This window comes from Oculina patagonica, chromosome 2, assembly GCF_052425735.1.
Source record: "Oculina patagonica isolate OP01 chromosome 2, crgOcupat, whole genome shotgun sequence".
Taxonomy (NCBI): domain Eukaryota; kingdom Metazoa; phylum Cnidaria; class Anthozoa; order Scleractinia; family Oculinidae; genus Oculina; species Oculina patagonica.
The window spans coordinates 37,842,608-37,858,431 of NC_135759.1; the positions used below are offsets into that span (position 1 = coordinate 37,842,608).

At 39.7% G+C, this 15,824-nt stretch overlaps 2 protein-coding genes across 2 annotated transcripts in view; both read right to left on the reverse strand.

The window, feature by feature from the left end:
* Positions 1-412: 412 nt before the first annotated feature.
* Positions 413-8,992, reverse strand: LOC144644603 (uncharacterized). The gene is made up of 7 exons (XM_078504123.1): positions 8,115-8,992; positions 6,849-7,488; positions 5,691-5,722; positions 4,595-4,851; positions 3,495-3,729; positions 2,569-2,975; positions 413-2,424 (listed from the first exon to the last, which is right to left on the reverse strand). Exons 1-6 carry the CDS (start codon positions 8,662-8,664, stop codon positions 2,572-2,574), a joined length of 2,118 nt encoding a protein of 705 aa, XP_078360249.1. The 5' UTR covers positions 8,665-8,992; the 3' UTR covers positions 413-2,424; positions 2,569-2,571.
* Positions 8,993-9,232: 240 nt separating this feature from the next.
* The window catches only part of LOC144644602 (uncharacterized), a 9,781-nt gene continuing 3,189 nt past the window's right edge, over positions 9,233-15,824 (reverse strand). The window contains exons 3-7 of the mRNA XM_078504122.1: positions 15,231-15,824; positions 14,249-14,505; positions 13,219-13,453; positions 12,015-12,421; positions 9,233-11,868 (exon numbers count right to left, since the gene is read on the reverse strand). The exon at positions 15,231-15,824 is cut by the window's right edge and continues 57 nt beyond it. Of these exons, the coding sequence (XP_078360248.1) occupies positions 12,018-12,421; positions 13,219-13,453; positions 14,249-14,505; positions 15,231-15,824 (1,490 nt within the window). The 3' untranslated portion in view covers positions 9,233-11,868; positions 12,015-12,017. The remainder of the gene's footprint in view (positions 11,869-12,014; positions 12,422-13,218; positions 13,454-14,248; positions 14,506-15,230) is intronic.

Here is a 15,824-nt window from a genome sequence, read left to right on the forward strand (position 1 = left end):
TCTAAAAATAAAGCTACTGGTTCGAAAACCAAGTATGTAACCACACACAACGTGAGTGCCAAGAATTAGTTATTTTATTTTTACCGAATTTACAAGATTGCTTCCATTAATTTAACTGTTTTTAATAGGTCAGAACTGGTCAAGTACAGACAACGTTTAAGTAGGAATAAAAACAATTAAGACATGAAATTTTCAACAGTTCTTGGTTGTTGTAAAAAGCCTGTGTACAGCCGTCCCACTCCGCTAAAAACCTTCGGCTGTACACAGGCTAGTGTAAACAGAACACGTAAAAACCAACAGAATTTGGTCCGTTTTTAATGGCTCAGTTTTAAAAATGTACGTGTGGAATAGCACACATGTAGTGCCTTTGTTAGAAAAACCTTTGTAATGTTCGCGACGTTTTTTGTTGGCCGGTTTTCAAGGGCTTTGTTGCATGCCTAAGCTGTAGAACTAAAATAATGTTTATTTACAATAAACATGCTCTTTTTATCCTTCTTTAGTTTCATTTTCTAATCATTGAAAGACTTATTTATTTTGCTGGCACTAGATGTATCCTTTAAGGTGCACCGAAACCCGAAACCCTAGTTATGCTTATGCTGACCATTGTACTGGGCCGTCCGCAGGGTATCACCGTGAAATCAATTTCACTGAATTAATTGTAAAAAATATTGCAAGCATACAACGAAATCAAAATATTCTGGTGAACCGCAGAGATAATTACTGTTAATAGCGAAAGGAAACTCCATGTGCTTTTAAAAAAAAGTTTTCGCTATGAAAACAATTAGCGCAACGTTTTGGCTCTAGTAACTCGCATACATGGCCAACATCCAACGAAAAGTTAAGGATCATCAATAGAAATAAGCATGAGTTGATCTTGGTTCCTAAGCTTAACACGTGTTGAAACATGTGCTCCTGAGTGTTCTGGAGAAACAAAGATTAACTCATGAGCACTCTGCAAAAATTAATCACTTGATATATTGTTTATTATGCTTGATATCTGATATTGTTTTATATAGCTCACTTTATGCAAATCATCATTTGTCAGAGATATGAATCATAAAGTCATCTGAGGGAGGCTGTTTAGCAGAAAAAGCCAAAAACATAGAACGATTCAGTCGAGTCATGCCCAAGGAAATTAGGCACTTTTCAAGTGTAACACAAAGGCGAATATCCCCTGAACTTACTTTAGTTTCTATATTTATCCCTGCACTAAACCACCAATATTTTGGTGTTTCGATTTCCTGAAGAGAAACTGAATCTCTTGATATCCTTGAAGAAACAACCTGGACGATGAAAAGAAGCTTGTTTTGTGGGTTAGTTAGGTAAAAAAAAATGTAGTATATCGGGCTGTGACACGACTATAAAATCAAAAGTTTGCATTTTGTGTCGGTAAAACTTCATTTCCAGAAGTACCACTAGCCCAAGGTCACTTTTTTTAAAGTCCGACTCTCATATAATTCGCCCTGAATAGCCGTTTATAGGCAGCAACTGTCACAAAATCATTTTGAAAGATCGTTGTCAGCTTACAACAGCGGTCGGAGTACCCATGAAATGAAGAAATCTGTTTACTTTTTTTGTCGACTCCATGTTCAGTTCATGAAATACTTACAGTTAGCATTTTATGTACAAAGCTCTAGGATAACTGTTGTAAGTAATCTAACAAATTAGCGAAAGAAGAAATGTATAAATTAAGACTAAATCTGCAAGGGACCACAAACGATAATGCTGGGATCTACTGAGAGATCTGATCGGCAATAAAATGAAGTAACAGACAATTAGCTACAATTGAAAGCAAGGCTGAACGTACTACGTGAAAAGTTGACTTTGCGAGACACCACCACGACTATGTATTTGCGTTGGCTCTTCAAGCTGGCGTCATTTAGATTTGCTACACCGCACTGAAGAGTCCCAATAAGGACGAAACAGCTGTCTGCGGTTGCAATCCTGCTGTATCGGTTCTAGTCGTGGTGGTGTCTCGCAAAGTCAGCTTTTCACGTAATACGATCAGCCTTGCTTTCAGCTGTCTGAAGAAATGCATATATGTTTATAAGTTAGGGAGAATAGAATTTTGTACTGGGGACGCACTGACTGGAAGCGGAGTACTGGGCCTGAACAGCGCCGGTGTTGTAGTCTTTTGACAATTGACATTGAAAACATTCGATTGACTGTTTTGAAAAATAGCAGGTATAGCTAACGGAAAACTCTGACAGATTTATCGCTATCCTAGTCTTTCGAGGCAAGATGTAAGCGGCAATGAGTGAGGCGCGCAAAGTGATTCATGGCGGGAAAATAGCTGGCGACCACCGGCGACCGCTGGAGCATGGACACGGAGATGACGTCACAAGTTGAAGGAGGGAAGGCTGGGGCAAGTTTGTTGTTCATCTTCTCTCTACGTCATCATGCGCTTAGAATTTGAAATTAAACCTGAAAAAAAAAAAGACAAAAAAGACGGTAAATTAAAATGCTCAGAATGTCTTTCTAGAACGGTTTGATGAGTGTCTGCCGGCTTTTTTACAGTTAGAAGGTGCAGATAATTAAATCGGTGGAAGATTATACTTACACACTCACCATTTAGTCACGAAGCTCTGGAAATGGTTTAGCAGGTTTCTTAGCAACCGTACCCTTGACGTTAGAGTCTACGTCACAAGGGCTCCCAGTGATGTATTCACAACCATCAGTGTCTGGTCGGATGACGCAATCAGCAAACTTTCTCATGTGATTGGCTAGATAACTCAGTGGCGAAGAACCCTGTGACAAGACTTGATAGTGAAAATCCTTTTCGCTGAATATCTTTTTGTTTGCTTCAATTCTCGCTTTGGTTTCGTTTCGCACTTGCCATATCTTAAGTTGGCCGATCATGTACGCGGTGGCCTGGCCCGGGTTGCTCTGGTAACGTGTGACGTCTTTCACCGCCTTGTCAGTTGTGTCCCAGGCCTTTTCAGCAAAGAGTTTTAACGCTTCCGACCGTTTCATACCTGGAACGAAAGACCATAGAAACCCAAGAATTAATGATATGAGGAACTCTTATTAATTGTTGCTGGTAGTAGGGGTAATGATTTTGTTCCAGTCCTAAGCTGCATGGTGGCTCAAAATCCTTGTGTAACACTACTGTTAGATAGTTGCCTTCCACTTCCCAATATCTCCATGATCTCTGACAGTTGATTTTGGTGTCAAAAGTCTCTCTTCTCTGTGTCGGAAGTCTAAATTGACATCTGCAGACTGAACTTCTTAGCATAACTTGGACGAGAAAGGACTAGATCGTGGGCTTACACCACTGACAAACGAATTCTCTTAACCAATCTAAAAAAATTTATGAACCGAGTTTTGAGACACAACATGTCTCCATAAACTTTGTATAATACCCTGTTGATTAGACACTTACTTTCAAGAACTCTGTGTCTAACTTTATGTTTATATCAGAAACTGGGAAGAAATAAAATGTTAATCCGTAGTACATAAGAAAGGATAAAAAATACAAAGTGGTGCCTTGCAACCTTTGTAATGAAGTCCAGTGTCAATCATCAGACGTAATGCCCGCCATATTTGCCATTTCAGCATTCCATACAGTTGCAATGGGTTGTTATCATATGTGTCTGTTTCTTCAGCGATCAGCGGATTCTCAGCGTATAGAGCCCAGCCCTCTGTAAACGCGGTGTAGTATGAAGCACTGTTCAACCAGCTGATAACATCTCCACACTTGTCACCAAACAATTCCTTAAAACCTTGACCCTGTTAAAACAGTGCAGTATAAAAAAACCCGAAAACGACCTGCACAAAACTTAGAGATATAGCTGCATGCTTAAATATAATAACAATAGTTACTTCAGAATGCTAAAACAATAAGAGAAAAAAAAACGTTTACCAGTTTTCGTTTTCACTTTGATGTAGCCATAACACTCATCATCATCATCATCATCATCATCATCATCATCATCATCATCATCATCATCACTTTCTTTACCCTCGGATTTGAAGAGTAGCTTATACAGCTAATATCTCCGAGCATTTCACAGTAAGCACAGTACAACGGGCAAAGACCAGACCACAACACCGGGAACTCCATGCCCTACTCTTGACGATAAGTGTGTGGGTTCTTTTACGTAAAATTGACAATTTTATTAATATCATCATCTTACGTAACAGCCCATAATTTTTGTGACAAGATTAAGTGTCCCCCTTATTAGTGTTATAAAAATTATATACCGTAAAATTCCGGTTATAACCCCTCGCTTATAAGTCCCCTTGTTTATAGACCCAACTATCTGGAAGCAAAAACATACATCCAATTAAAATATAAGCCCCCCATCTGCTGATAACAGTACTAAACAGGGCTAAATGTTACTTTATTATGATTTTTAACTTAAAAGGGTTTCGAAATGGTTTTTTTCTTCTGCTTATAACTACTCCTTCGGATATAAGCCCCTCCGTTTATAAGCCAACCCAAAACCCCTTGCGAAGTTGTTTAAGCCCAGGGTTTATAACCGGAATTTTACGTTATCTTGAACAATCACCATTAGCAGAAAAAATACTTTTTAAAAATTCATTTTTTAGACCTTACGATAGTCTTCCTCTTCTCATGCACAAAATCAATTACCTGTGTGTGGTGCCCAGGCCTTGCCTCGTGCGCAGCCACCGAGACAGCACTGTATCTTGGACCCAGGTCCTTCATAAAGAACGGTAACCTGTACTCTGAAGGCTTGGTGCAATCTTTGTTGCTGGATTGGTAGCTCTGGGAACCAGTCCCCGGGTTAAAGTTTGCGACCAGCTGGACTGGGCAGTTTGGAGTGCTTCGATGTTTACCAGTGAAATGGAACATGTTAGTGGTCTTCGCATCAAGACTACTCAATAATGCTAAACAAGGAAATGACGGTAAATGCAAGCAATCAGCTGAAAAAAAAAGACTTTTTTTTGAAGACATCTACTGATAAAAGCGAAGCTTCGGTATATGTACTGTAATAGGACATTTGGAAAATAATCTAGTTTGTTGATGCTCTCCTATGTGGGCCAGGTTTGTGTCCTCTTTTGTGATTTGCAGTCTTTCTATCGAGAGACGGTGGCTTTATGCTACAAGACGTATGCGCCTAAAAGCCTGACGTCAGCCTGGATATGATCGTTAGACTTTGTGCTTAGAGTCAGCTTTAAAGCGGCTAGGTCACGGTATTTTAGGTAACTCTATTTATTTTCGTTAGTTGAGAGCTCTAAACTTTAAATTGGCAGGGCAAAAGTCTTTTATTGGGAAAAACACGGCCACATAACAAACAAGGATGATTTTTGAGCATTGTAAATGACACTTTTGTACAAATTGAGATAAACTTGAAAAAAGTCGGGCCGACGTTTTTCAAGTTTACCCGAACACAATCCGATTTAATCTTCTCGAATTTTGCCCATATACATCCAAGCCCCGTTTCTGTGTTTCTGTGTTTCTTTTGAGTTCTTCTACAGTTTTAAGCCACTATTGTGATATTTCAGTTAATGCTATGAACAGTCAGGTCAGTGCCGAAATTACCTAAAATTGCGTGAAATAGAATCTTTTAAGCAAAGAAAAATAGGGCAAGTGCCTAAACAACTAGAAGCCGCGGACAGTTTAACAAACAGCGTTTAACAGCATTTTTTACCATGTTTACCGGTTTGAGTGCTTTGATCTTTCATGCACTTTTCATTTTTTCACACTTTTCCTTATTTCTACTTACAGTTAACATATCCAAACCATGTTATAACATAGCTAGCAGAGCCGCGCAATCAAATTCAGTATACGTAAGCGTGCTCAAAATCCCGATGGAGCACGCTGATGACGTAATCGACGAGCGAAAATCTCACTGAGTAAAGCTCATACGCTGCGGGTGTTTTGCTAAAGCGAAGACATATTATCTTCGGAATATGAAAAGTGAATCCTTTTAATATTTTCCCAAGGATACGAGCTACAAGGTAAGCTGTTTCTTATTACGAGACGGAGAGCGAAAGAGAAAATAAATTCGATTTTGCCGTCAAAGTTGTTTGTGTGCTTTCCTTCATTCAAACAACAACAACTAACGTGCGAGTCTCGAAGGACGAAAATCATTTTTTTTTACTGCCCTAACGTGGAAGAATGGGCCAACCATGAATGACAACAGCTCGATGGCACTAAAAACTAGCTGCCTGACGAAAGTTTTCGCGTTTTAAGCATTACACCAAAGCGTCTACGGCTCTGTTGTGATTTTGCCGCTCGGGAAAAATTAACTTCATCGGGCGCTTCATTCAACTACCGTTTTCAAAAATGTTTATTTACATCAATTACAAATCAAATCGGTCCACAAAAATACTTAAAACTAAGCATGGAACCGAATTCTTTGACTCTTTTAACCCTTGGAATCTGTTCGGCTGTTCGAGGTTGTTTTGTTTTAATTTTCTTCCACGCGGGAGTAAACATTTTAATTTTAATTTAGCGAAAACTTGTCTCAGAATCAACAGCAGTATTTGCTGTTTTTGTCATTTTTTTTTCTTCGCTCTGCCACCATATAAACTTAGTCAATTTATCAGCCATTTGACACAAACTGCTCCAATCGTGTAAACTTGTACATGTGTAATTTATTGCTCGACCGCTAAGTTTATGTTCTCACACTGCACACAATAAACACAGTTTTTTCCCGCGGCCGGTTTTGAGGCACAATTCCACCGGCAATGTTATAAAACAATTGGTTCATGCTTTTAGCTGTGCTCCATCGAGTTATGGAGCACTTGGGAAGTTTGGAGAGCACTCAAGAAGCTAGAGTTGCCCTCGGCTATCGCCTCGGGCAACTCTTACGCTTCTTTCGTGCTCTCCAAACTTCCCGCGTGCTCCATAACTCGATGGAGCACCCTAAAGCATGAACCAATTGTTAATTAGCATAGCTTGATGACGTTTAGGGCAGTGAATTTTTGCTTCTTCCATACTAGTGCACTTAGAGAATGCATCTTTGTTGCTCTCGTTTTCTGGAATCTTCTCGTCATTAAAAAACATGCTCTGATCTGCCAAACGCTTCTTAAGCTCTTTTATAGCTTGGTCCTCATTGCTTTTTCCTGTAATTTTCTTGGCGATTTCAACGGTTCTTGGATAAAGCTGATTCAGCATTTTTTCTCCCAGAGAATAAACCTGATCTGGTGTCATCTGATTGGTTGTAAAGTAGGGTAGCATCATTTCATAGGCTTTCTTTCCACTCAAGGATTCCCCAGTCGGAAGTATTCCAGTTGTTTTGATTCTAGTTTTTCTTCCGTTTTTATAAACATGTGACACAGGTAGCGTAGCCAAACCGCTGGACACGTTGCTCGGGGCGCAGAATTGAGAATGGTTGAACTCCAGATACTGCAGTAAATTGTCCAGCGGTTTCCCGACATACGAAACCAAGGCCTCGTTTATGGACGCTCGAACTGTCACATTGTGTTCCTTTTCCCACTCCAAGGAAGCGCTCTTCTTGAGCTTTGCCAGCCATTTTGGATCAAGCATTTCTTGTGTGAATGTTTCATTTAAAACTCCTGCCAAAATAAGGAAAATAACAATAACAACAAGTTGTTCATGGTAGCAGAAAAGCACAACAGAAGAAACTACGTGTCCTGGAACTATACGCAAAACAACTTTCAAGAAAAAAATCTGCTCCAGCGTATTGCTTTTATAACCTTAATACTGAAACCTTCATCAAATTGTCTCGGTATGTGTCAGTTAATAAGTGACCAGTAATTGCATTCTAGCATTAATGTTAGTGGTTACAGACAAATCGACTAAAAAAGAAAAGAAAAGAAAAGCCAAACAAAGCAATCCAAACCTATGCACAGCAAGTTGGATCGGATAGCAAATTTTGCAAGGTCTCACATAAATGTGCCTCGCTACCCGCGAATAAAAAAAAAACAGGAACAATTTCCTAGCCCCCAAAACAACAGCAAGAGGCATAGTGTTATTACAAGCTTACAAGAGCTGCTACGCCATATACTGACTAAGTTGGTGTTAAGTTTTCAAGATAGCAAAGTTCTATAGTGCTTAAAATGAAGCGAAAGGGACCTTTACTATCCTACCCTTTACCTCTGATCATGGCTAGCAAAAGGGAGTTGCCTGCCTTTTTCTTGTTAAAGATCGCGGGGTACTATTAACTGAATTCTACACGTACCCATGGGTCCATGTTGAGAAACTTTGAGATATTCTTGCTGAATGGAGTACAGTCCGTACTGGCAGTCCTCCTGCGAGCGAACAAACCCCGCCTTTACACCATATTTCATGTTTTCGATATACTGCATCAAAGAATCTTTCAGCCTCTTTAACTGGTCTATTACAAATTTCACATCGTCCACCGTCTTGGGTTGTATACCCCACTCCTGGTAAGTAAAATGAGCCTGGAGATCTTTGCCCACTCTGCAAATGGGTTGCCAACAGAATGTACTGGGCCCTAGCATCCAGTCTCCCGCGTAGTAGTTCTCATCGTACGGCGCGCCAAAGTTGCTTTGTAAAAAGTGTTTCACTTGAGCTATAGCCTTGTTCTCGCGCGGTGTCAGATTGTTACCGTCCGCGTTTTTGTCGAGTTTATTAATTTCACGGTAAAGCGAACGAGCGACGTTGGTCCGCTCGCGAATGGCGTTAGGATGCGCGTTGTAGGGGCGGAAATCCCGGCGGATGGACGCGGGTGTTGAATCAGGATCATATACCACGTTGTTTGGGTTCATTTTGTAATAAGTGTCTTTCACTTTGCGAAGAAACTCCTCCAATTCCACACGCTTGGCTTCACTGGAATAACTGCAAGCCGCTAATTTCTCAAGTTGCGCTTTTGAAGCATTTGCACTGCTTTTGATACATCCGCCAATGGTGCTAAGAATGACTCCTGCAAGGTAAAACACTACAGCGGCAGTTGTATTTATGAAAAACAGAAAAATCAATTGTAATATGACAGTTTGCTTCTTAAATAAGAGAATCAGATGGTAAATATGCAGCCCGGTGAAATATGTGTGACATGTAATGTAATCGCCGACTGTTAATGAAATGATTTGTTTAAAAGATTTTTTAACTGATCAACGCCCTTAACAATGTCAATACATTTTTAATTTCTTTCCCGATAAATCCTTTTTTTTGCAAAAATTATTAAATCTTGTTTTGTTCTCGTTTCTGTTCACCTTCCTCGCTTCCGCAAATCCACTCCAGGCCAGATTGTTGTCACCTCTGAACGACTCGGCGAGGATCCAAATCTCGTGAATAACAGGATATGTGGCTCACCTTTCAGGTCAAAGACAGAAAAAAGTGAAACATAGCAACAACGTGTCCTGTCTTCTTTGTTTTCTTTATTTAAAAAAAAAAAAAGGAAAACGCACAACACATTCACTAAGACGAATAATAAAAGTTGGGGATATACTTTGGGTAGGACTCTGCCGTGTTGACTAGAAGTAGAGAAAAGAAAAAGAAAGAAAGAAAAGAAAGTGATTGAGTGTTGTTAATATCAACACAAGGTCAATCCCACCCAGTGTTATTTCCATTGAAAACTAATGCTTCAGCAAAATGCTGGTCTCGTGGCTTCAGCGAGGAGGAATGAACTTCCCGTCTTCGACTAAAAAACGCGTCTTGATTCGAAGTCGTGCACGAGAACACGCAAATTCTTTCATGTGTTTTACTTTTTTAGCGCTATAAAATTGAAGCCGGAAAAAACGGCTAACAACACATCTACTAACGAGGTTTGATGGATTAAACCGTTGGTATAAAAGTTCAATATATATAAACGGGGTAAAGTTACTATCTAAAAATAAAGCTACTGGTTCGAAAACCAAGTATGTAACCACACACAACGTGAGTGCCAAGAATTAGTTATTTTATTTTTACCGAATTTACAAGATTGCTTCCATTAATTTAATTTTTTTTAAGAGGTCAGAACTGGTCAAGTACAGACAACGTTTAAGTAGGAATAAAAACAATTAAGACATGAAATTTTCAACATTTCTTGGTTGTTGTAAAAATAGCCTGTGTAATAACAGCCGTCCCACTCCGCTAAAAAACTCCGGCTGTACACAGGCTAGTGTAAACAGAACACGTAAAAACCAACAGAATTTGGTCCGTTTTTAATGGCTCAGTTTTAAAAATTTACGTGTGGAATAGCACACATGTAGTGCCTTTGTTAGAAAAACCTTTGTAATGTTCGCGACGTTTTTTGTTGGTTTTCAAGTCTTGGTTGCATGCCTAAGCTGTAGAACTAAAATAATGTTTATTTACAACAAACTTGCTCTTTTATCCTTCTTTAGTTTCATTTTCTAATCATTGAAAGACTTATTTATTTTGCTGGCACTAGATGTATCCTTTAAGGTGCACCGAAACCCGAAACCCTAGATATGCTTATGCTGACCATTGTACTGGTCCGTCCGCAGGGCATCACCGTGAAATCGATTCCACCGAATTAATTGTAAAAAATATTGCAAGCATACAACGAAATCAAAATATTCTGGTGAACCGCAGAGATAATTACTGTTAATAGCGAAAGGAAACTCCATGTGCTTTTAAAAAAAAGTTTTCGCTATGAAAACAATTAGCGCAACGTTTTGGCTCTAGTAACTCGCATACATGGCCAACATCCAACGAAAAGTTAAGGATCATCAATAGAAATAAGCATGAGTTGATCTTGGTTCCTAAGCTTAACACGTGTTAAAACATGTGCTCCTGAGTGTTCTGGAGAAACAAAGATTAGCTCATGAGCACTCTGCAAAAATTAATCACTTGATATGTTGTTTATTATACTTGATATCTGATATTGTTTTATATAGCTCACTTTATGCAAATCATCATTTGTCAGAGATATGAATCATAAAGTCATCTGAGGGAGGCTGTTTAGCAGAAAAAGCCAAAAACATAGAACGATTCAGTCGAGTCATGCCCAAGGAAATTAGGCACTTTTCAAGTGTAACACTGACGAAGGCGAATATCCCCTGAACTTACTTTAGTTTCTATATTTATCCCTGCACTAAACCACCAATATTTTGGTGTTTCGATTTCCTGAAGAGAAACTGAATCTCTTGATATCCTTGAAGAAACAACCTGGACGATGAAAAGAAGCTTGTTTTGTGGGTTAGTTAGGTAAAAAAAATGTAGTATATCGGGCTGTGACACGACTATAAAATCAAAAGTTTGCATTTTGTGTCGGTAAAACTTCATTTCCAGAAGTACCACTAGCCCAAGGTCACTTTTTTTAAAGTCCGACTCTCATATAATTCGCCCTGAATAGCCGTTTATAGGCAGCAACTCAGGTCACAAAATCATTTTGAAAGATCGTTGTCAGCTTACAACAGCGGTCGGAGTACCCATGAAATGAAGAAATCTGTTTACTTTTTTTGTCGACTCCATGTTCAGTTCATGAAATACTTACAGTTAGCATTTTATGTACAAAGCTCTAGGATAACTGTTGTAAGTAATCTAACAAATTAGCGAAAGAAAGATTGTATAAAGTAAGACTAAATCTGCAAGGGACCACAAACGATAATGCTGCTATTCGTAGGATCTACTGATAGATCTGATCGGCAATAAAATGAAGTAACAGACAATTGAAAGCAAGGCTAAACGTACTACGTGAAAAGTTGACTTTGCGAGACACCACCACGACTATGTATTTGCGTTGGCTCTTCGAGCTGGCGTCATTTGTAGATTTGTTACACCGCACTGGAGAGTCCCAATAAGGACGAAACAGCTGTCTGCGGTTGCAATCCTGCTGTATCGGTTCTAGTCGTGGTGGTGTCTCGCAAAGTCAACTGGTTCATGGCGGGAAAATATCTGGCGACCACCGGCGACCGCTGGAGCACGGACATGGAGATGACGTCACAAGTTGAAGGAGGGAAGGCTGGGGCAAGTTTGTTCTTCATCTTCTCTTTACGTCATCATGCGCTTCGAATTTGAAATTAAACCTGAAAAAAAAAAAAGACAAAGAAGACGGTAAATTAAAATGCTCAGAATGTCTTTTCAGAATGGTTTGATGAGTGTCTGCCGGCTTTTTTTACAGTTAGAAGGTGCAGATAATTAAATCGGTGGAAGATTATACCAACACACTCACCATTTAGTCACGAAGCTCTGGAAATGGTTTAGCAGGTTTCTTAGCAACCGCACCCATGACGTTAGAGTCTACGTCACAAGGGCTCCCAGTGATGTATTCACAACCATCAGAGTCTGGTCGGATGACGCAATCAGCAAACTTCTTCATGTGATTGGCTAGATAACTCAGTGGCGAAGAACCCTGTGACAGGACCTGATAGTGAAAATCCTTTTTGCTGAATATCTTTTTGTTTGCTTCAATTCTCGCTTTGGTTTCATTTCGCATTTGCCATATCCTAAGCTGGCCGATCATATACGCGGTGGCCTGGCCCGGGTTGCTCTGGTAACGTGTGACGTCTTTCTCCGCCTTGTCAGTTGTGTCCCAGGCCTTTTCAGCAAAGAGTTTTAACGCTTCCCACCGTTTCATACCTGAAACAAAAGACCATAGAAACCTAAGATTTAATGATATGAGGAACTCTTATTGATTGCTGCTGGTGTTGCACTATGTAATTATCACTTGCACATTCATTTGCACCTAAGAATGTATTAATAGTTATATGCAATAGCACCTTTATTGCACTGTCACGCACGTATCCTAGTAGTATGTATTTATCCATTCTTCACATATAATAAATTCATGAGGCGGTAAAACATTTGCCGCTACTTCGTTTTGAAAATCATGTTTCCCGAGAGGTCCAACTAGACATGTTAAGAAGCTTTTGAAGGGCGCCAAAGATCGTTATCGCGCAGTTTCACTACTCGATCAGAGAAAAACAAGTCATGTCTGGACGCGGCAAAGTAGGGGTAATGATTTTGTAATTCCAGTCCTAAGCTGCATGGTGGTTCAAATTCCAGTTGTGTAACACTACTGTTAGATAGTTGCCTTCCACTTTTTGGCGTCAAAAGTCTCCCTTCTCTGTGTCGGAAGTCTAAAGTGAAATCTGCAGACTGACCTTCTTAGCCTAACTTGGACTAGAGAGGACTAGATCGTGGGCTTACACCACTGACAAACGAATTCCCCTAATAACCAATCTAAAAAAAATTGCGAATCGAGTTTTGAGACACAACATGTCTCCATAAACTTTGTATAATACCCTGTTGATTAGACACTTACTTTCAAGAACTCTTTGTCTAATTTTATGTTTATATCAGAAACTGTGAAGAAATGAAATGTTAATCCGTAGTACATAAGAAAAGATAAAAAATACAAAGTGGTGCATTGCAACCTTTGTAATGAAGTCCAGTGTCAATCATCAGACGTAATGCCCGCCATATTTGCCATTTCAGCATGCCATACAGTTGTAGTGGGTTGTTGTCATATGTGTCTGTTTCTTCAGCGATCAGCGGATTCTCAGCGTATAGAGCCCAGCCCTCTGTAAACGCGGTGTAGTACGAAGCACTGTTCAACCAGCTGATAACATCTCCACACTTGTCGCCAAACAATTCCTTAAAACCCTGACCCTGTTAAAAAAATGCAGTTTAAAAAAACTCGAAAACGACCTGCACAAAACTTAGAGAACGTTTAAGCCGTTTGAGATATAGCTGCTTGCTTAAATATAATAAGAATAGTTACTTCAGAATGCTAAAAAACTAAGAGAAAAAAAAAACGTTTACCAGTTTTCGTTTTCACTTTGATGTAGCCATAACACTCATTATCATCATCACTTTGTTTACCCTCGGATTTGAAGAGTAGCTTATACAGCTAATATCTGAATATCTCCGAGCATTTCACAGTAAGCACAGTACAACGGGCAAAGACCAGACCACAAACTCCATGCCCTACTCTTTACGATAAGCGTGTGGGTTCTTTTACGTAAAATTGACAATTTTATTAATATCATCATCTTATGTAACAGCCCATAATTTTTGTGACAAGATTAAGTGTCCCCCTTATTAGTGTTGGAAAAATAATATAACGTAAAAATTCTGGTTATAAGCCCCCCGCTTATAAGTCCCCTTGGTTATAGACCCAACTACCTGGAAGCAAAAACATACGTCCAGTTAAAATATAAGTCCCCCATCTGCTGAATGACAGTACTGAACAGGGCTAAATGTTTCTTTATTATTTACAAGTGCTCCTCCGTCTATAAGCCAACCCAAAACCCCTTGCGAAGTTGTATAAGCTTATAACCGGAATTTTACGTTATCTACCGGTAATTCTTGAACAATCACCATTAGCGGAAAAAAATATTTCATAAAAATTCATTTTTTAGACCTGAGGATAGTCTTCCTCCACTTAGGCACAAAATAAATTACCTGTGTATGGTGCCCAGGCCTTGCCTCGTGTGCAGCCACCGAGACAGCACTGTATCTTGGACCCAGGTCCTTCATAAAGAACGGTAACCTGTACTCTGAAGGCTTGGTGCAATCTTTGTTGCTGGATTGGTAGCTCTGGGAACCAGTCCCCGGGTTAAAGTTTGCGACCAGCTGGACTGGGCAGTTTGGAGTGCTTCGATGTTTACCAGTGAAATGGAACATGTGAGTGGTCTTCGCATCAAGACTACTCAATAATGCTAAACAAGGAAATGACGGTAAATGCAAGCAATCAGCTGAAAAAAAAAGACTTTTTTTTGAAGACATCTACTGATAAAAGCGAAGCTTCGGTATATGTACTGTAATAGGACATTTGCGAAATAATCTAGTTTGTTGATGCTCTCCTATGTGGGCCAGGTTTGTGTCCTCTTTTGTGATTTGCAGTCTTTCTACCGAAAGACGGTGGCTTTATGCTACAAGAAGTATGCGCCTAAAAGCCTGACGTCAGCCTGGACATGATCGTTAGACTTGGTGCTTAGCGTCAGCTTTAAAGCGGCTAGGTCACGATATTTTAGGTAACTCTATTTATTTTCGTTAGTTGAGAGCTCTAAACTTTAAATTGGCAGGGCAAAAGTCTTTTATTGGGAAAAACACGGCCACATAACAAACAAGGATGATTTTTGAGCATTGTAAATGACACTTTTGTACAAATTGAGATAAACTTGAAAAAAGTCGGGCGTTTTAAGCCGTTATTGTGATATTTCAGTTAATTCTATGAACAGTCAGGTCAGTGCCAAAATTACCTAAAATTGCGTGAAATAGCATCTTTTAAGCAACGAAAAATAGGGCAAGTGCCTAAACAACTAGAAGCCGCGGACACTTTAACAAACAGCGTTTAACAGCATTTTTTTACCATGTTTACCGGTTTGAGTGCTTTGATCCTTCACTTTTCATTTTTTTCACACTTTTCCTTATCTCTACTTACAGTTAACATATCCAAACCATGTCAGCATAGCCTGATGACGTTTAGGGCAGTGTATTTTTGCCTCCTCCATACTAGTGCACTTAGAGAATGCATCTTTGTTGCTCTCGTTTTCTGGAATCTTCTCGTCATTAAAAAACATGCTCTGATCTCCCAAACGCTTCTTAAGCTCTTCTATCGCTTGGTCCTCATTCCTTTCTCCTGTAATTTTCTTGGCAATTTCAACGGTTCTTGGATAAAGCTGATTCAGCATTTTTTCTCCCAGAGAATAAACCTGATCTGGTGTCATCTGATTGGTTGTAAAGTAGGGTAGCATCATTTCATAGGCTTTCTTTCCACTCAACGATTCCCCAGTCGGAAGTACTCCAGTTGTTTTGATTCCAGTTTTCCTCCCATTTTTATAAACATGTGACACAGGTAGCGTAGCCAAGCCGCTGGACACGTTGCTCGGGACGCAGAATTGAGAATGATTGAACTCCAGGTAGTGCAGTAACTTGTCCAAGGGTTTTCCGACATACTTAACCAGGGCTTCGTTTATGGACGCACGAACTGTCACATTGTGTTCTTTCTCCCACTCTACGGAAGCACTTTTCTCGA